This window comes from Hyperolius riggenbachi, chromosome 11, assembly GCF_040937935.1.
Source record: "Hyperolius riggenbachi isolate aHypRig1 chromosome 11, aHypRig1.pri, whole genome shotgun sequence".
Classification (NCBI taxonomy): Eukaryota; Metazoa; Chordata; class Amphibia; order Anura; family Hyperoliidae; genus Hyperolius; species Hyperolius riggenbachi.
The window spans coordinates 4,619,202-4,640,726 of record NC_090656.1 but is presented as its reverse complement, the minus strand read 5'-3'; the positions used below and the strand labels follow the sequence as shown (position 1 = coordinate 4,640,726).

Genomic DNA, 21,525 nt, shown 5'->3' with positions numbered 1-21,525 from the left:
TATAGGCGTCACCAGTATAGGTAGCTTGGTATAGTTGCCCCCAGTATAGATAGTCAGGTATAGGTTCCCCCAGTATAGGAAGCCAGGTATAGGTGTCCCCAGTATAGCTAGTCAGGTAAAGGTGCCCCCAGGATAGGTAGCCGGGCCGAGGCATAGGCTGGAAAGGCTCCAGCCTCAGGGCGCAGTGTAGGAGGGGGCGCACAATTCATTCAGCTGTCATTCCTAATTGTGTATGAAGCAGAAAGAAATAAGAAAAGGGGATACATAGCAGTGACTGCAAGCCAGATAACTAGATATTAAGGTGTAGGGGAGGTTGTGGGCCCTGTGGCCCTCTTAGTCTAATAGCAATCAGTGTGTGACAGCTGAGTTGGGAGGGATAGAGGGGCGCACTTTGGTGTCTCAGCCTTGGGTGCTGGAGGACCTTGTCCCTGCTCTGTGCCAGGTATAGGTGCCCCCAGTATAGGTAGCTAGGTATAGGTGCCCCCAGTATAGGAAGCCAGGTATAGGTGCCCCCAGTATAGGTAGCCTGGTATAGGTGTCCCCAGTATAGCTAGTCAGGTAAAGGTGCCCCCAGGATAGGTAGCCAGGTATAGGTGCCCCCAATATAGGTAGCCTGGTATAGTTGCCCCTGATATGGAATATCATATGATCATTCTTACACATTTTATTTATGCATTCATATTTTTAAAAAACATGAAAACCTCATAAAATTAGTACAAAATGTCATAAATCTGATTGCAGAGAGTCACTATGAGTGGACGCTTCCAAAATGCAGGCTTCCGATTGGTAGTTCTGAGTTCTGCTCTTTGCTCTCTTACCATTGTCTGAGCATTTTCCCAGCCCTTCCGCCTTCATGGCCACCGTTTCCCAACAGAGATTCCGTGACAGACAGAAACAAAATGTAAATATATTTTTACCCGTATTAGTCCTATCAGTTCAGTATGCCTGGTTTCTTGATCTCTGGGGCGCTGGGCATGATGGGATTAAGACTCCCGTTAGGTAATTCCTGGCTGTTGCTCTTCATTTCCGTCAGTCTTGGCGTTCTCTTCCTCTGTCTTAAGCGTGCCGTTGCTAGCTGCCAGCTGTTGGGCTGCCAACCCCACCGTAATCTCCGGTCGCAACTGCAGCATGTGTTCAGCTCCTACCCCGGTCACCAGGGCCAGATCCTCCACCTTGCGGAAGCCGCGAATCTTACGTCTGTGCACTGTGATGCTCTGGGCCAAGGCCCGAGAGATGCCCGGTAACGTCATTAGCTCCTCCTCCGTGGCCTGGTTGATGTCCAGGCGGCTCTCCGCAGGTCCGCGGGGCAGAGACGGGTTCCGGCGCTTGCGTTTTCCTGTTCTGCAGCTCGCAGCGGGGCCCATGACCAGGGATGGCGTAAGACATCTAGAGCAGAGCTAGTAAGCAGAAAACAACATGATCGTCAGTAGAAGTCGTCCCACCAGCTCTCTCCATATCTCTGCTGAACAGACTGATCTAAGACTCTCCTGCACCCTCTTATCTGCGGCCTGTCCTGTGTACAGCCCTGATAGGAAACCAGAAGTTACAGCCGCTCTGGAAAAGCAAGTCACTGAATACCTTGCTGGCCCCTTACATATGGGGAGAGCGACTAACAGACAGATCTGTTGGCTGCCCATACACAACAGTCCGATTCCTGATCGATTTCAGCATACAATCTCTTGGGAATTGACCTTGTGTTTGTGCCTCCGACGTCTGGCTGCCTCCCCCCCCCCCCCCCCACAAAAGTTAATGGCCCTCCCTCCCCCCATGCATTAAAATCTCACCAGTCCAGCTACTCCTGTGCCAGCTGGGGTGGGAGGGATGGAGGGGCGCACTTTGGTGTCTCAGCCTTGGGTGCTGGAGCAGGGCCAGCCTTAGGGTTCACAGCGCCCTGAGCGAAATCTGATTTTTGTCCCCCCCCTCCTCCCCCTTTATCTGCATCATGCGTACACACACACACACACTCTCTTCACCTTTTCTCCTGAGTTCACTCCTAGGACAGCGATGCCCAACCTTTTTGAAGTCGTAACACATCACACCAAATGCTCAAATTTCCGTGACACATCACATATATATACATAATAGAAAAATACTATTAGCAAATTTAGAGGGATACAAAGTGTTTAGGAGGGATAGAACAGGGAAAAAAGGTGGAGGGGTTTGTCTCTTTGTTAAGAATTCTCTTACAGCTGTCCTCAACGATGAGATGGAGGAAGATTGCGAAGATGTGGAGTCCGTTTGGGTAAATATTCATGGTGGAAATAAAAGTTGCCAATTGCTTATTGGGGTATGCTACAGGCCACCTCTTATTAATGAAGCTGCAGAACTGCGATTACTACAGCAGATTGAAAAAGCTGCAAGTAAAAATGAGGTCATAATTATGGGCGACTTCAACTTTCCAGACATTGACTGGAGTATTGAGGCTACCCATTCTGGTAAAAGCAGCAGATTTCTGGCAGCACTACAGGACAATTACTTGACTCAAATGGTAACGGAACCAACTAGGGGGAATGCGTTACTGGATCTGATCATTTCTAATAGACCAGATAATGTATCAAATGTGCAGGTTCAAGAACATTTGGGAAATAGTGATCACAGCATCATAACGTTTGATCTGGTGACTGATAGGCCACGGGGCAGCAGGACCACTAAAACTATGAATTTTAGTAAAACAAAGTTCAATCAACTCGGGCAGGCACTAAGTTTGGTGAACTGGGATAATGTACTACAAGGGGAGGACACTGAAGGGAAATGGCAAGCTTTTAAACTTATACTCAATCAATATTGCAGTATGTATATCCCATATGGAAACAAAATGTCTAGGAATAAAAAAAGACCTCTATGGATGAATAGAAAGGTTAGGGATAAAATGAAGGGGAAAAGGAATGCCTATAAGGTCCTAAAACAGGAGGGGACCGAGGCTGCACTAAGCAATTATAAGGAGTGCAATAAAAGTTGTAAAAAAGAAATTAGGCTGGCAAAGATTGAAGCTGAAAATCAAATCGCTAGGGATATCAAATCTAACCCAAAGAAGTTTTACAAGTACATCAACTCTAAAAAAAAGAAAGGTTGACTGTATAGGACTCCTAAAGGATGAGGATGGGAACTCAATGGTGGATGACCAAGGTAAGGCAGAGTTATTAAATGCTTTCTTTGCTTCTGTCTTCACAAGGGAAACATCCCTTGCAAATTACAGATTCAGAAGAGTCTCAATCTTCCCACTGTAATATTAAATACTTAACGCAGGAAGAAGTGAAGGCAAGACTAAATAAATTAAAAATAGACAAGGCACCTGGCCCGGATGGCATGCATCCTCGGGTCCTAAGGGAATTAAAGGGACTCCGAGCTCTGAAAAAAAAGGAAAGTTGTACTCACCAGGGGCTTTTTCCAGCCCAGTGCTGGTCGGGAGGTCCCACGCCGGCGTCCTGGCTCCTCTACTTCTCCCCGCTCCGGAATGGCTGGCAGGCCGCAGCCCCGGGCGACACTCTCCCGAGTGTCGGGCTGCTTCTTCCGCATATGACGCGGATTACGTCACACGCCGGCCGCCTCGCGTCATCACCTCGGCCGCCTCGCGCTTTGTTCGCGCATGCGCAGTACTTTCACGCCGGCCGCCGTGATGACGCGAGGCGGCCGGCGTGTGACGTAATCCGCGTCATATGCGGAAGAAGCAGCCCGACACTCGGGAGAGTGTCGCCCGGGCTGCGGCCTGCCAGCCATTCCGGAGTGGGGAGAAGGAGAGGAGCCAGGACGCCGGCGTGGGACCTCCCGACCAGCACTGGGCTGGAAAAAGCCCCTGGTGAGTACAACTTTCCTTTTTTTTCAGAGCTCGGAGTCCCTTTAAGTTCAGTTATAGATAAACCCCTTTATCTTATCTTTTGTGACTCTCTTGCAACTGGCAGAGTCCCAGTGGATTGGCGTACAGCCCACGTTTTCCCATTATTTAAGAAGGGCAAAAAATCTGATCCAGGAAATTATAGACCTGTAAGTTTAACATCAGTTGTATGCAAACTATTTGAGGGGTTACTAAGAGATACTATACATGGCTTCATAGTAGAAAATAATCTTATTTCTCAGCATCAACATGGGTTTACTAAAGACAGGTCCTGTTTGACTAACATACTCAGCTTTTATGAGGTAGTGAATGCTAATATGGATATTGGGAATGCTGTAGATGTGATATACTTGGACTTTGCAAAGGCCTTCGACACTGTTCCCCACAGAAGTCTGGTGCAAAAGTTGAGGATGCAAGGACTGGGGAAGAGTCTGTGTGCATGGATAGGGAACTGGCTAATGGACAGAAAACAAAGGGTTGTGGTCAATGGATCATACTCAAAATGGGTGACTGTTAGCAGTGGGGTCCCACAGGGGTCTGTACTGGGTCCAGTGCTCTTCAATTTATTTATTAATGACCTAGTAGATGCAGTAGTGAGCAATGTTGCTATTTTTGCAGATGATACAAAATTGTGCAGAATCATCAACTCTCAGGAAGATAGTGTCATATTGCAACAGGATCTGGATAGGATGGCTATATGGGCACATAAATGGCAGATGAAATTCAATGTTGACAAATGTAAGGTCATGCATTTTGGTCGTACCAAGGGTCTAGCACCATACAAAATAAATGGGATACAGTTGGGGACATCAAACTTGGAGAAGGACTTGGGAGTACTCATCGACAACAAGTTAAATAATCGTACTCAATGCCAAGCCGCTGCAGCTAAAGCGAACAAAATTTTGGGATGCATTAAAAGGGAAATAAAAACTCGAGATGCTAGCATAATATTGCCCCTGTGTAACTCTCTAGTAAGGCCACATCTGGAATATGGAATTCAGTTCTGGGCACCACATTACAGGAAAGATATTGCAGTCTTAGAGCAGGTGCAGAGACGAGCAACAAAATTTATATAGGGGATGGAAGGTCTCACTTACCAAGAAAGGTTAGATAAACTGGGTTTATTTAGTCTAGAGAAATGACGCCTTATAGGGGATCTAATTAACATGTAAAAATACATCAAAGGGCAATATAAAAGCTTGGCAGATGAGGTTTTTGTCCCTAGGCCTTCTCAAAGGACTAGAGGACATGATCTGCGCATGGAGGAAAAACGTTTTAGCCATTTATTTAGGAAAGGGTTCTTTACGGTAAGAGTGATTAAGATGTGGAATGCATTGCCTCAGGAAGTCGTCATGGCAAACTCTATACCTGCATTTAAAGGGGGCTTAGATGCTTTCCTTGCGTTGAAAGACATCCATGGCTACAATTACTAGGTAATGCCTAATGATGTTGATCCAGGGATTTTATCTGATTGCCATCTGGAGTCGGGAAGGAATTTTTTCCCTTTAGGGGCTAATTGGACCATGCCTTGTAAGGGTTTTTTACCTTCCTCTGGATCAGCAGGGATATGTGAGGAAGCAGGCTGGTGTTGTGCCTTCCTCTGGATCAGCAGGGATATGTGAGGGAGCAGGCTGGTGTTGTGCCTTCCTCTGGATCAGCAGGGATATGTGAGGGTGCAGGCTGGTGTTATACTTTGTTCTCTGGTTGAACTCGATGGACGTATGTCTTTTTTTCAACCCAAATAACTATGTAACTATTAATAACCACAAAATGGATGGAAAGAGTGCATTATCCTGAATAAACTTAAAAAATGAAGGCTAGAACCTTTCAGGAATATTAATAAAAACAATCAGTGGGACATTTAGCCCCCACCCCATTTGGAATGATAGCACAGCACAGACAATTAGCACCACACATTATAGGTGCAGTGCGCCCCCCCCCCCAAAAGGAAAAAATGCCATCAGACTCAGTATAGGTAGGTAGCCAGGTATAGGTGCCCCCAGCATAGCATCTCGTGTAGGTTCCCTCAATATAGGTTGCCAAGCATAGGTGCCCCCAGTATAGGAAGTCAGTTGTAGGTCCCCCCCATACGTAGCCAGCTATAGGTGCCCCCAGTATAGGATCTCATGTGTAGGTGCTCTCAGTATAGGTAGCCAAGCATAGGTGCCCTCAGTATAGGAAGTCAGTTGTAGGTCTCCCCCATAGATAGTCAGGTGTTGGTGTCCTCAGTATAAGTAGCCAGGTATAGGTGCCCCCAGTATTGGAAATCAGGTGTAGGAGCCCTCAGTATAGGTAGCCAGCTATAGGTGCCCCCAGTATAGGTAGCCAGGTATAGGTGCCCCCAGTATAGGAAATCAGGTGTAGGTGCCCTCAGTATAGGTAGCCAGCTATAGGTGCCCCCAGTATAGGAAATCAGGTATAGGTGCTCTCAATATAGGAAATCAGGTGTAGGTGCTCTCAGTATAGGTAGCCAGGTATAGGTGCCCCCAGTATAGGAAATCAGGTATAGGTGCTCTCAATATAGGAAATCAGGTGTAGGTGCTCTCAGTATAGGTAGCCAGGTATAGGTGCCCCCAGTATAGGAAATCAGGTATAGGTGCTCTCAGTATAGGTAGCCAGGTATAGGTGCCCCCAGTATAGGTAGCCAGGTATAGGTGCCCCCAGTATAGGTAGCCAGGTATAGGTGCCCCCAGTATAGGAAGTCAGATATAGGTGCTCTCAGTATAGGCAACCAGCTATAGGTGCCCCCTTGGAAGCCAGCCCCCTGAGCGACCGCTCCAGTTGCTCAAGTCAAAGGCCGGCTATGTGCTGGAGGACCTTGTCCCGGCTCTGCTAAGGGGCACCTGTAGCTACCTATGATGGGCTAGTGAAGCAGAGAGAAGTGACAGCCAGCACACTTGCCGAGCAGTTCGGTGGGGGCTTGTAGGTTCGCTGAAGGCAAAATCTAAGGTGCCAGGACATCTGTGCCTGTAGGCTTCTGTGAGGGAAATCCAGGCCTGATCAGGCCTAATCACTAGATGTATTGCCAGCTGATCTCTACTGAACAGACTGATCTACATCTCTCCTGCACGCTCTTATCTGCGGCCTGTCCTGTGTACAGCCCTGATAGGAAACCAGAAGTCACTGCATACTTTGCTGACTGCCCCTTACACTCCTTGTTGGCTGGTGGTGAGGCTTGCTGGGACTTGAGGTTCCACAGCAATAGTCTGCCTTGTGCAAACGGTTTTTAAGACCCTCCGTCATCATTGCACAGAACAGATAAACCACCTAATCCTTAAAATCCTAATGTAAGTGTTACCCACCTGGACTGGTGTCAGGTGCCTCCATACATGGGTCCCGTGTGTCTGGAAGAGCCTGGTAGAGAGGACTCTGGATGAAGGCGTGTCATTGCCTAATGACTAACTACTGTATGTGACCTTTCCACTGCTAGATAAGAGCGCTGATAATACGGTCCCTTCATTCACTGCCGACCTCTGGATCCCTACCCTAGAATAACACTGCGGAGAGTCCCTGATAGCTGGTACCTCCTGACAACACTGACCTCTGGATTCCAACGTTGCCAGGACACAAAGGAGCGTTCCTGATATCAGATACCTCCTGCTTGTACCATCCTCTGGATTCCTACATAAGATCGACTTTATGGAGAGTCCCTGGGAAGTGGGATTTTCCAGCAATCACGGCACTGAACATTCTGACGTTCAACTGATACCACACAGTTCCTGATAACTGATTTCACCCTTTTCGGAATTCCTATACAGTATAATCTCATTGTCAGGGGCGTAGCAATAGGGGTTGTGACCGCATCAGGGCCCTTGGGCCACAGGGGCCCTCCCCTTAGCTGCAGTATTAGCTCTCTATTGGTCCTGTGCTCATAATGATCACTTCTATAGATACTTTAAATAGAAGGAATCATTAAACTGTTCCCCATCCCCTTCTTGCACCTCTGACACTGTAGTTGCCATTGTCAGGTTTTGGTGCGCTGTATCAATTGTTATGTATAGAGTGCTTGGGGGGCCCAATGTAAAACTTGCATCGGGGCCCACAACTCCTTAGCTACGCCACTGCTCATTGTAGTAAACTTCAAGGGACCAGGAAAAGTGGTTTATGTCAGAAGTTTGCTATATCAGGAATTATCCTAGAAATGGCCCAGCATAACCTGGTACATTCTCTGCTGGAGGGTGCTGTTACAGGGAGCTGGAACGCAAGAACAGGAAGCAGGAAGAAGTAAGTGTTACATGCGCAGGATCCCTGTCAAGTGAGTATCTCTTTCACCCCGCCACTATTCGTGCCCTCGCTATTGCGTCACTTCCCAGCCGCTGCGTCACACCGTCCCCCCACAGAAACCGCTATAACAGGATTGTGCATGGTATGATTATCATGCACAATCAAACCGCGGTATACCACGGCAACCCTATGGTAGTTTATTAGCATCAACTTGCAAGAATTTTCCTCACACAGCATTCAGCTGTCTGCCACCTCTTCACCGCTGTCTTTTAAAGGACAATTGAAGTAAGAAGAATATGGAGGCTTCCATATTTGTTTCCTTTTAGACAATATCTGTTGCCTGACAGCCCTGCTAATCTATTTGGCTGCAGTAGTGTCTGAATCACACCAGACACAAGCATGCAGCTGATCTTGTCAGGTCTGACAATAATGTCAGAAACACCTGATCTGCTGCATGCTTGTTCAGGGCCCATGACAAAGTATTAGAGGCAGAGGATCATCAGGACAGCCAGGTAACTAGTATTGCATAAAAGGAAATAAATATGGCAGCCTCCATATAACTCTCACTCCAGTTCTCCTTTAAGCTTTCTTCACTGCTGTCTTCTCTGTATCTTGCCTGCCAGCTGTTGTCACACAATCTCTCCAGACACTGCACTGCAGTCTTCACTCTTTTTCTATAATCTTGTCACTTGTTTCTCTGTCTCACCCTTGCATGCATTGCTGCCCAGGAAGTGGCTGCTGGAGGGGCATTTAGGTAGATATCGGGGGCAGTTTATCTAGCTTATTTCAGCTCTGGTATCCTTTAAGAAACTTCAGTTGTTATCTATGCAAAAGAGCTTCTCTGAGCTCTCAACAAAGCTTGGTCTGTTACAGTGCTGTTTTCTGAAGCTCTTATCTCAACCTGTCTCTCACTGTTTCATGTTTGTTTAAAGGAGAACTGTAGTGAGAGGTATATGGAGGCTACCATATTGATTTCCTTTTAAGCTATACCAGTTGCCTGGCAGCCCTGCTGATCTATTTGGCTGCAGTAGTGTGAATCACACCAGAAACAAGCATGCAGCTAATCTTGTCAGATCTTACAATAATGTCAGAAACGCCTGATCTGCTGCATGCTTGTTCAGGGTCTAGGGCTAAAAGTATTGGAGGCAGAGGATCTGCAGGATAGCCAGGTAACTGGTATTGCTTAAAGAGAACCAGAGATGAAGCACCCTCTCCTATTTTACCTTATAAATCAGTGGGAACATGACAGTAAACACCTAATCTGCCCTTTGTTTCATTGTTCTCTGTGTAATCTGACTGTTATCACGTCTGATAAGAATCCCCGACTGAGAAGTCAGGCTGCTCCGTCTAGCTTTGCTACAGAAATATTATAGCTAAGTCTGTCTTCTGTGGTGTTATTTCAAGCCCAAGCCTGCCCCCTTGTGGCTTTGCTATAATGACTCAGCAATAATCATTCCCAGCAAAGCCAGATTTAATTGCTCAGTCTGGGATTCTTGTGACTGCTGCTAACAGACACTTTTAGCAGTGAGGGTGAAACAGACAGCATGGTAAGTGTTTTCTCTAATGTTCTTACTGATATACATGGTAAAATACACAAGGGTGCTTCGTCTCTGGTTCCCTTTAAAAGGAAATCAATATGGTAGCCTCCATATACCTTTCACTACAGTTCTCCTTTAAGGTTTTACTGCAGGAAAATCCAAGGGGTCATTAGCTCTGCTCTGTTTCATAAGGTAGCCATACACTGATAGATTTGGAGCAGATTCGACCATCAGATGCCTGTCACATACAAGGAACAGATTTCCAATAGAATTCAGAATGAAAGCTATTAGAAATCTATCTAAATGCATTATTGGACCATTAGATCCAATGCAACTCTATGGGCCATCGATCAGCTGCCAGCAGCCGATCCACCTAGATTTTCCATCCTGCCAGATAGATCAAATCTATTGAAATTGTCCGCAAATCAATCGATCGATAGATTTGAAAGAATCAAATTCTGATCAATTCCATAGAATCGATCGATGGCTGTAATCGACCAGTGTATGGGCCCCTTTTCTCTGTCTCACTCTTGTATGCATTGCTGCTCCGCTGTCTCTGCTGTTTTCTGTTACAGGTCATTTTTACTTTCTCTTCCTTACGTTAGTTTTCAGTAGTGCTCCCTTATCTGTGCCTCGGACTTGCTCCGTCTGTCTCACCAATGGCTGGTCTCTGTTTTGGTCTCTGCTCTATTTCCTCTGACATCACGCTTATTTCTTGCTGCATCATCAACTCAGTCCTTACTAGGCTCCTCCCCCTCACTAGCCGTCAACTGCCAAAACCCAACTGCCATTTCCTCCTGCACATGCTCAGCGTCTCTCGTCTCTTTCCTGCTCATGGGCTCCCCCTGGGGGAACCTGCCCTTTACAGCAGCACTTCCCATAAAAAGTTAATGCATATTTAACCCTTGGTGTGTGTGTATCCATTGCAGTGACACACACGCAGGGTTACATCGGTAACCTTGTCGCTAATCATCTGGGGGGCCGCGCTCAGCGACGGGGGACAGCAAACCACAGAGGGAAGCCTTAATAGTATACTGAGGCTTCCCTCTCTTTAGGTAAGTATCTAATTTTGTAATTTTCAGGTAACCTTTAAAGCAGTGTTTCTCAACATTTTATTGGTATGTACCCCTTTTCAAACCCTGTACTCACCAAGTACCCCCTAGCATGGTAAACATTATCACAAGTACCCCTTGAGAAATATATATTTAATCATAGTACATGATAATTGGCTCTAAACAATTTCTAAACATTTACAATTGCTTTGAATTAGCTAAAACACTAATTTGGTGTTGTTTAACTAGTATTTATCCTTTTCTCCTCTAAATTTGTTATTTTTAGTTATGGTGCCCATACCAGATACAATAAAAACGTTCAATTTTCCCGTTTATTCAATCTAAATGATCGAATTGAATGAAAGTTGAAAATATTTTTTTTTTCGATCAAGAAATTCGAACGATTATCACGGTTTTTCGGGAAAAATGATCGGACATGCTGGAAAAATCTTTATATTCGATCTAACAGAATAATCGAACTAAATAATTTCATTGAAAAATTGTACCATGTATGGCCACCTTTAAGTTTTTCAAGCCCGAGTACCCCCTGGAATCATCAGAAGTACCCCCTGGGGTACGCGTACCACACGTTGAGAACCTAGGCTTTAAAGGGAACCTTAACTGAGAGGGATACGGATGTTTCCTTTTAAACAATACTGGTTGCCTGGCAGTCCTGCTGATCTCTTTGGCTGCAATAGTGGCTGAATCACACCCTGAAACAAGCATGCAGCTAATCCAGTCAGACTTCAGTCAGAGCACCTGATCTGCATGCTTGTTCAGGGGCTGTGGCTAAAAGGATCAGCAGGACAGCCAGGCAACTGGTATTATTTTAAAAGGAAAAATCCATATCCTTCTCAGTTTAGGTTCCCTTTAAAGGGAAGGTTCAGGGAGGGTGGGGAAAAAATAAAAATCAATTTCCACTTACCTGGGGCTTCCTCCAGCCCGTGACAGGCAGGAGGTGCCCTCGACGCCGCTCCGCAGGCTTCCGGTGGCCGACCCGACCTGGCCAGGCCGGCTGCCAGGTCGGGCTCTTCTGCGCTCCAAGTCCTGGTACTTCTGCGTCCCACGCCGGCGCTCTGACGTCATCGGACGTCCGCCGGGCTGTACTGCGCAGATGAAGTAGTTCTGCGCATGCGCAGTACAGCCCGGCGGACGTCCGATGACGTCAGAGCGCCGGCGTGGGACGCAGAAGTGCCAGGACTTGGAGCACAGAAGAGCCCGACCTGACAGCCGGCCTGGCCAGGTCGGGTCGGCCACCGGGAGCCTGCGGAGCGGCGGCGAGGGCACCTCCTGCCTGCCACGGGCTGGAGGAAGCCCCAGGTAAGTGGAAATTGATTTTTATTTTTTCCCCACCCTCCCTGAACCTTCCCTTTAAGGCTCTAAAAGCCAATCAAAAATAAAATCTCTTTCCTACTCACACAGTGCTTATAAAGGTGTATCCACCCAAATACTGGCGAGGGTAGATTTATACTAGTGTTAATATGTTCAGTGCAAGCCACATAAAACTCAACATGTTTCACCCTGAAGGGCTTCGTCAGGATTGCAGAACATAAAGTGCGGTGCAAACATAACACATACTGTATATACCACAAGAGTCAAAACATAATTTCCCCCAGCAAATATAGCCTAAGTCTCTGTAAAAGATAAACCTATTTTGACTGGCAGGATATACCGTAGAAAGCTATGAGAGGGGAATTCTTCTGACTTCACATTCATTAAAGTAAACCTAAAGTCACCCCCAAAAAATGAGATGAACTCACCTGGGGCTTCCCTCAGCCCCCTGCAGACGATCCGTGCCCTCGCAGCTCCGCTCTGATGTCCCAGGACCCGCCGGCGAACACTTCCGGTTTCGCTGTCACCGGACGACAGGCATGGGAACGCGAGTGATTGTTCGCGTTCCCAGCCTGTATATCGCCCCCTATGCTGCTATTGCGGCCTCCTGCATAGGGAGCGATATTCAGGCTGGGAACACGAACAATCACTCGCGTTCCCATGCCTGTCGGCCGGTGACGGCGAAACCGGAAGTGCTCGCCGGCGGGTCCTGGGACATCGGAGCGGAGCTGCGAGGGCACCGATCGTCTGCAGGGGGCTGAGGGAAGCCCCAGGTGAGTTCATCTCATTTTTTGGGGGTGACTTTAGGTTTACTTTAACTAATAATCCAAGTGCTTGAATTACTCAGTAGCCGTGACCTGAAAGGAGAACCCAGACACACAGTCACTGACTACAGCAGGGGTCTCAAACTCGCGGCCCGCGGGCCATTTGCAGCCCTCGATACAATATTTTGTGGCCCGCGCCAGGCAAAAGCAAGAGAGACATGGAAGCGAACTATTTTTGCCTATTTTACCTTATAGTTCGCTTCAGTGCTCCCAAGTAATCCGCCGCATCCCCGCCGCTAAACGAGGGTTGCAGAGCCCCCAAATCCCCCGGGCAAACATCCACAACTGCGCTGAGGGGCAGAGCTTCCAGCTGTGCCCCTCCTGACGTCAATCGCCGAACGGATCGCCGCCTCTCCCTGTCCCTTTCTGTGAAGGAAGAGTGAGAGGGGCGGGCAGAGGCGGCGATGCACTGCGATTGAGGTCAGGAGGGGCAGAGCTGAAGCTGAAAGCTCTGCCCCTTCCAGGAAATGCCGGCGGATTGCCCCTTGGGCGATTTAGGGACACGGCGGATTACTTGTAATGGGAGCACTGCAGCGAACTATAAGGTAATATAGGCAAAATGGTTCGCTTCAGTGTAAATTTGATTTTGAATCGAAATAAAAATCAATGCAAGGGACGGGGGGCGGGAGCTGCCGATTACGGAAATGACATGCCATCATAACAGTTATATGGGAAGACGTTCTGTGTGCACATTTGAAGACTTTTTCTGTGAAATCCCTTATGCGGCCCAGCCTCATCCTGACTTTGCCTCCTGCGGCCCCCAGGTAAATTGAGTTAGAGACCCCTGGCCTATAGTATTCATCCATTCACCCGATTCTGCCTGAACTATGAATGGCACAGAAAGACAGAAATATAACCCGCTTCCTCAATGTCTGGTTCTGGAGAATTTCAAGATTTATCACGTCACATTTCCAGAACCCTCTTATTGTAGTGATTTTTCTCACACAGAACCTGAACATTCATAGAGACTGAGATGAAATGAATGCAACATGGTTTACTTACCCGGGGCTCTCTCCAGCCCTGTAAGCATGGATGCGTCCCTCGCCATCCTCCCACGGTCCACTGATCAGCCACGGTAACTGGCTTAGTCATTTCAGTCTGGGTCTACTGTGGAGGGGAGGTCCGCGCATGCGCAGAAGGCCCAGACTGGACGCGACTGAGCCAGTTACCGGGGCTGATCGCGGGAGGACAGTGAGGGACACATCCATCATGCTCATGGGGCTGGAGGAAGCCCCGGGTAAGTAAAAAATGTTGCATTTATTTTATCTCTGAGTGTCTTTAAGGTGCCTATTAGTGGTACAATCTGCAGAACCAACGTTCGTATGATTGATCGGGTGCCATTAATGGTGGAGATTGATGAACGATTGCTCTATCGATCATTCCATCGACCTGAATTTCAGAATGATTCTTTGGTCTGATCTGATTTCTTATTTCCCCTTCATTGCTGGGCCTGTACGACCGTTTCTGATCGATCGGTTGTCCCCTTGGGGAATTGGATCATTACTGAGCACCTTGTTAAAGGACAACTATAAAAGTTAACTAAAATTTTAAATGCCACATATATTTCCAGTAATTACTGGCAAATAGCAAAACAAAGGTTTTTTTTTTTCATTTTTTTGTTTCATGTGAAGAAAATGACATTTATAGGGAACAGTTCACTGTGAGCATTACTGTGGAGGACTGTGTCCAGCACATCCAGCATACAGAAACAGTCCTCACTGGCTCTAATACTGTGAGTAAAATGTGTTCAGAATGATAGAAAGCAGAATAATAGCTTCAAATGTGTGTAAATAAAGATCAGCTGAAGCTCTGTGTTCCTGTCGGAGTGTCTCTCTCTCTGCCTCACAGTGTAAAGGAAACAGTTTACAGCCAGGTTACAGTTCAGCTCTGCCTCCCCCTCCCCCTGATGCCAACACAAAATTGTTACAAAACAGCTGGTAAACAAAGCTTTCCTTTCACACAGGCTGTGCTGAGAGACCTCTGAAAAGCTTTCTAGTGTTGCTGGCTAAAAGCTCTATAGAAATGTGGGGTTTACAGAAAAAGTTATTTGATAGTTGTTTAACCACTTCACCCCAATGTGTTTTTTACCCTAGGGGCCCTTTCTCACCTGAGCGGGAATCGCGCGATTCCCGCTCACGGCAAACCACTAGCGGTTTAGCAAAAACCGCTACACAATGTAGCGAGTGGCAGTGTTCTCACTGCCGCGGTTGCGGTTAGCGATAACCGCAACCGCGCTGCATGCAGCAATTTGCCGGCGACGAGCGTTCCGCGATTAGCGATCGTGATTAACGTGCAAAGCACGCTAATCGTGATCGCTTCAAAACCGATGCAGTGTCCAGTGATTTTTCTGCGCTAATCGCAAGAAAATCACTCCCGCAAAACTGCGATTGTAAGTGCGAACGGGCCCTAACGGACAAGAGCGATTTTCCCCTTTCAGTGCTCATCCCTTTCATTTGCCAATTAAAAAAAATACATATATCCAGGCACATCGCCTCTAGTTACGACATTATATAAGTTATTAAGGAAAGGGAGGTGCTGAAGGGGGTGTGGCTAGAAAACAGCAAAAATCTATTAACCCTTCGCACTCTCACATGCAAATGTTCAAACAAATGCATTCACAGATTCACTCATCCAGGCACAACTGTTATCCCTACAGCTAAGTTAACCTCCCTGGCTTTCTATTAAGATCGCCAGGGAGGCTGCGGGAGGGCGCCCAGAATAAACATGCCACCTCGGGTTCTCTTTAAGAGGCTCTAGCAGGTCGTTTTTATAAGTCAGCATGTCATTAAGTGGTTAAACTATACCAAAGCCTAATAACCTACACTAGGCCTTTTATTGATCCACACTGAGGACTGGGGCCCACTAGAAATTGAAATAGGAAAATGCAAATCACCAAGTGCTTTTTGTAGCAATTTTAGAAGCATTTCCAACGATTTCGCTTGATTTTAACGCACATTTAAATTTAATGCTAGCGATTTTGTACGGCAATTGGGATTTCCTTTTTTTTTTGTAGTTCTGGATAGTAAAATCGCTGCAAGGTTGCTTTGCACAGTGATTTTGCAGCAATCTTATACTTTAAATTGAAGTGCAATTGCTCCACAATTGCTGCAGGATCCATGGTTACGATACCGCAGTCTCTCCTGTGGAATCATCTCCATTGACTTTCATTAGCGTAGCGCTTATTAAAACGTTGGTGATTCTAAAGTGGGGCTGAAACAGCTCCTGTGGGTCCCAGCGCTGAATAAACTAGAAAAAAAATACACGCAGCTTAACTTGCCATCAGCTCGCTTTTTTTTTCCCACTCATGAGTTTATTTCGTTTACTTAGCTTCCTTATTTGTATGGTCATATGATCACTCAGTCACCTGATCAGACAATGCAAACAATGAGAGTCAGGAGAGTTTATTTAGCCTTCCTGAGTGAGGGTCACATGATCTCTGTTACCAGCAGACAGTGCAGCATGACTAAGCTAAGAAACCAAACTGCAGAGCTTCCGCCTAAGAACGGTCACATGATCACTGTCACATGATCAGGCAGTGCAATCAATCAGGAGAGGAGGTGAGAAAACTTTTATTGTAAATAATAAACATGCTATTAACATTTTCTATATATACACACAAAGTCAGACAGACGCACAAAGGTAACTAGGAGTCCTGCAGTTGGCTGGTGTTCAGCAGCACCTTCTCTCCTGGTTTGAACGCCGGCATTCCGAGGTACGGGCAACTGGCACAGCGGAAAGCATCCCCTAAATAACACTAACGGAGAGAAAGACATTTAGCACAGCTTCAATCGCACAGTCTGCAAGCCCTCTCCTAACCACAGTGTATCCTGTCACATGATAGACACAAGCCCTCCCCTAACCACAGTGTATCCTGTCACATGATACACATGCCCCCTCCCCTAACCACAGTGCATCCTGTCACATGATAGACACAAACCTTTCCCTAACCACAGTGTATCCTGTCACATGATACACACACACCCTCCCCAACCACAGTGTATCCTGTCACATGATACACCTCCCCCCTACCCAACCACAGTGCATCCTGTCACATGATACACACCCCCTCCCCTAACCACAGTGCATCCTGTCACATGATACACACCCCCCTCCCCTAACCACAGTGCATCCTGTCACATGATAGACACAAGCCTTCCGCTAACCACAGTGTATCCTGTCACATGATACAAACCCCCCTCCCCTAACCACAGTGCATCCTGTCACATGATAGACACAAGCCTTCCGCTAACCACAGCACATCCTGCCACATGATACACACACCCCTCCCCTAACCACAGTGCATCCTGTCACATGATACACACCCCCCTCCCCTAACCACAGTGCATCCTGTCACATGATAGACACAAACCTTTCCCTAACCACAGTGTATCCTGTCACATGATACACCTCCCCCCTACCCAACCACAGTGCATCCTGTCACATGATACACACCCCCCTCCCCTAACCACAGTGCGTCCTGTCACATGATAGACACGCCCTCCCCTAACCACAGTGTGTCCTGTCACATGATAGACACAAACCTTCCCCTAACCACAGTGCATCCTGTCACATGATAGACACAAGCCCTCCCCTAACCACAGTGCGTCCTGTCACATGATAGACACAAACCTTCCCCTAACCACAGTGCGTCCTGTCACATGATAGACACAAGCCCTCCCCTAACCACAGCGCATCCTGTCACATGATACACCTCCCCCCTACCCAACCACAGTGCATCCTGTCACATGATAGACACGCCCTCCCCTAACCACAGTGCATCCTGTCACATGATAGACACAAGCCTTCCCCTAACCACAGCGCATCCTGTCACATGATAGACACAAGCCCTCCCCTAACCACAGTGTATCCTGCCACATGATAGACACAAGCCCTCCCCTAACCACAGCGCATCCTGTCACATGATAGACACAAGCCCTCCCCTAACCACAGTGTATCCTGTCACATGATAGACACAAGCCTTCCCCTAACCACAGTGTATCCTGTCACATGACACACACCCTCCCCTAACCACAGTGTATCCTGTCACATGATAGACACAAACCTTCCCCTAACCACAGTGCGTCCTGTCACATGATAGACACAAGCCCTCCCCTAACCACAGTGCATCCTGTCACGCCTTCCCCTAACCACAGTGCATCCCGTCACATGATAGACAAAAGCCCTCCCCTAACCACAGCGCATCCTGTCACATGATAGACACAAGCCCTCCCCTAACCACAGTGTATCCTGTCACATGATAGACACGCCCTCCCCTAACCACAATGCATCCTGTCACATGATAGACACAAGCCCTCCCTTAACCACAGTGCATCCTGTCACATGATAGACACAAGCCTTCCCCTAACCACAGCGTATCCTGTCACATGATAGACACACACCCTCCCATAACCACAGTGTGTCCTGTCACATGATAGACACAAGCCCTCCCATAACCACAGTGTATCCTGTCACATGATAGACACAAGCCTTCCCCTAACCACAGCGCATCCTGTCACATGATAGACATAAGCCTTCCCCTAACCACAGTGCATCCTGTCACATGATACACACGCCCTCCCCTAACCACAGTGCGTCCTGTCACATGATAGACACAAGCCCTCCCCTAACCACAGTGCATCCTGTCACATGATGGACAAGCCCTCCCCTAACCACAGTGCAACCTGTCACATGATACACACGCCCTCCCCTAACCACAGTGCGTCCTGTCACATGATAGACACAAGCCCTCCCCTAACCACAGTGTGTCCTGTCACATGATAGACATAAGCCTTCCCCTAACCACAGCGCATCCTGTCACATGATAGACACAAGCCCTCCCCTAACCACAGTGTATCCTGTCACATGATAGACACAAGCCCTCCCCTAACCACAGCACATCCTGCCACATGATAGACACAAGCCTTCCCCTAACCACAGCGCATCCTGTCACATGATAGACACAAGCCCTCCCCTAACCACAGTGTATCCTGTCACATGATAGACACAAGCCTTCCCCTAACCACAGTGTATCCTGTCACATGATAGACACAAACCTTCCCCTAACCACAGTGCGTCCTGTCACATGATAGACACAAGCCCTCCCCTAACCACAGTGCATCCTGTCACGCCTTCCCCTAACCACAGTGCATCCTGTCACATGATAGACAAAAGCCCTCCCCTAACCACAGTGCATCCTGTCACATGATAGACAAAAGCCCTCCCCTAACCACAGCGCATCCTGTCACATGATAGACACAAGCCCTCCCCTAACCACAGTGTATCCTGTCACATGATAGACACGCCCTCCCCTAACCACAATGCATCCTGTCACATGATAGACAAGTCCTCCCTTAACCACAGTGCATCCTGTCACATGATAGACACAAGCCTTCCCCTAACCACAGCGTATCCTGTCACATGATAGACACACACCCTCCCATAACCACAGTGTGTCCTGTCACATGATAGACACAAGCCCTCCCATAACCACAGTGTATCCTGTCACATGATAGACACAAGCCTTCCCCTAACCACAGCGCATCCTGTCACATGATAGACATAAGCCTTCCCCTAACCACAGCGCATCCTGTCACATGATAGACATAAGCCTTCCCCTAACCACAGTGCATCCTGTCACATGATGGACAAGCCCTCCCCTAACCACAGTGCAACCTGTCACATGATACACACGCCCTCCCCTAACCACAGTGCGTCCTGTCACATGATAGACACAAGCCCTCCCCTAACCACAGTGCATCCTGTCACATGATAGACACAAGCCTTCCGCAAACCACAGCACATCCTGCCACATGATAGACACAAGCCCTCCCCTAACCACAGTGCATCCTGTCACATGATAGACACGCCCTCCCCTAACCACAGTGCGTCCTGTCACATGATAGACACGCCCTCCCCTAACCACAGTGCATCCTGTCACATGATAGACACAAGCCCTCCCCTAACCACAGTGTATCCTGTCACATGATACACATGCCACCTCCCCTAACCACAGTGTATCCTGTCACATGATACACACGCCCTCCCCTAACCACAGTGCGTCCTGTCACATGATAGACACAAGCCCTCCCCTAACCACAGTGCATCCTGTCACATGATACACACGCCCTCCCCTAACCACAGTGCGTCCTGTCACATGATAGACACAAGCCTCCCCTAACCACAGCGCATCCTGTCACATGATAGACACGCCCTCTCCTAACCACAGCGCATCCTGTCACATGATAGACACGCCCTCTCCTAACCACAGCGCATCCTGTCACATGATAGACACAAGCCTTCCCCTAACCACAGCGCATCCTGTCACATGATAGACATAAGCCTTCCCCTAACCACAGTGCATCCTGTCACATGATGGACAAGCCCTCCCCTAACCACAGTGCAACCTGTCACATGATACACACGCCCTCCCCTAACCACAGTGCGTCCTGTCACATGATAGACACAAGCCCTCCCCTAACCACAGTGTATCCTGTCACATGATAGACACAAGCCTTTCCCTAACCACAGTGCATCCTGTCACATGATAGACACAAGCCTTCCGCAAACCACAGCACATCCTGCCACATGATAGACACAAGCCCTCCCCTAACCACAGTGCATCCTGTCACATGATAGACACGCCCTCCCCTAACCACAGTGCGTCCTGTCACATGATAGACACGCCCTCCCCTAACCACAGTGCATCCTGTCACATGATAGACACAAGCCCTCCCCTAACCACAGTGTATCCTGTCACATGATACACATGCCACCTCCCCTAACCACAGTGTATCCTGTCACATGATACACACGCCCTCCCCTAACCACAGTGCGTCCTGTCACATGATAGACACAAGCCCTCCCCTAACCACAGTGCATCCTGTCACATGATACACACGCCCTCCCCTAACCACAGTGCGTCCTGTCACATGATAGACACAAGCCTCCCCTAACCACAGCGCATCCTGTCACATGATAGACACGCCCTCTCCTAACCACAGCGCATCCTGTCACATGATAGACACGCCCTCTCCTAACCACAGCGCATCCTGTCACATGATAGACACAAGCCTTCCCCTAACCACAGTGCATCCTGTCACATGATAGACACAAGCCCTCCCCTAACCACAGTGTGTCCTGTCACATGATAGACACAAGTCCTCCCCTAACCACAGTGCGTCCTGCTACATGATAGACACAAGCCTTCCCCTAACCACAGTGCATCCTGTCACATGATAGACACAAGCCCTCCCCTAACCACAGTGCGTCCTGCTACATGATAGACACAAGCCCTCCCCTAACCACAGTGTGTCCTGTCACATGATAGACACAAGCCTTCCCCTAACCACAGTGTGTCCTGTCACATGATAGACACGCCCTCTCCTAACCACAGTGTATCCTGTCACATGATAGACACAAGCCTTCCCCTAACCACAGTGTATCCTGTCACATGATACACATGCCACCTCCCCTAACCACAGTGTATCCTGTCACATGATAGACACAAGCCCTCCCCTAACCACAGTGTATCCTGTCACATGGTAGACACAAGCCCTCCCCTAACCACAGCGCATCCTGTCACATGATAGACACAAGCCCTCCCCTAACCACAGCGCATCCTGTCACATGATAGACACAAGCCTTCCCCTAACCACAGTGTATCCTGTCACATGGTAGACACAAGCCCTCCCATAACCACAGTGTATCCTGTCACATGATAGACA

At 48.0% G+C, this 21,525-nt stretch overlaps 1 protein-coding gene and 1 long non-coding RNA gene across 3 annotated transcripts in view; both read right to left on the bottom strand.

Moving 5' to 3' along the window:
* Window positions 1–649: 649 nt before the first annotated feature.
* LOC137537696 (uncharacterized) lies at window positions 650–10,359 on the bottom strand. Its single transcript, XR_011024658.1, has 2 exons — window positions 10,195–10,359; window positions 650–1,397 (listed from the first exon to the last, which is right to left on the bottom strand). It is a non-coding gene; the product is annotated as an uncharacterized lncRNA (long non-coding RNA).
* Window positions 10,360–16,355: 5,996 nt separating this feature from the next.
* CIAPIN1 (cytokine induced apoptosis inhibitor 1) overlaps window positions 16,356–21,525 on the bottom strand; it is a 29,610-nt gene continuing 24,440 nt past the window's right edge. For both annotated transcript variants that reach the window (XM_068260826.1, XM_068260827.1), the window contains exon 9: window positions 16,356–16,556. In XM_068260826.1, coding sequence (XP_068116927.1) covers window positions 16,446–16,556 — 111 coding nt within the window. In that variant the 3' untranslated portion in view covers window positions 16,356–16,445. The remainder of the gene's footprint in view (window positions 16,557–21,525) is intronic.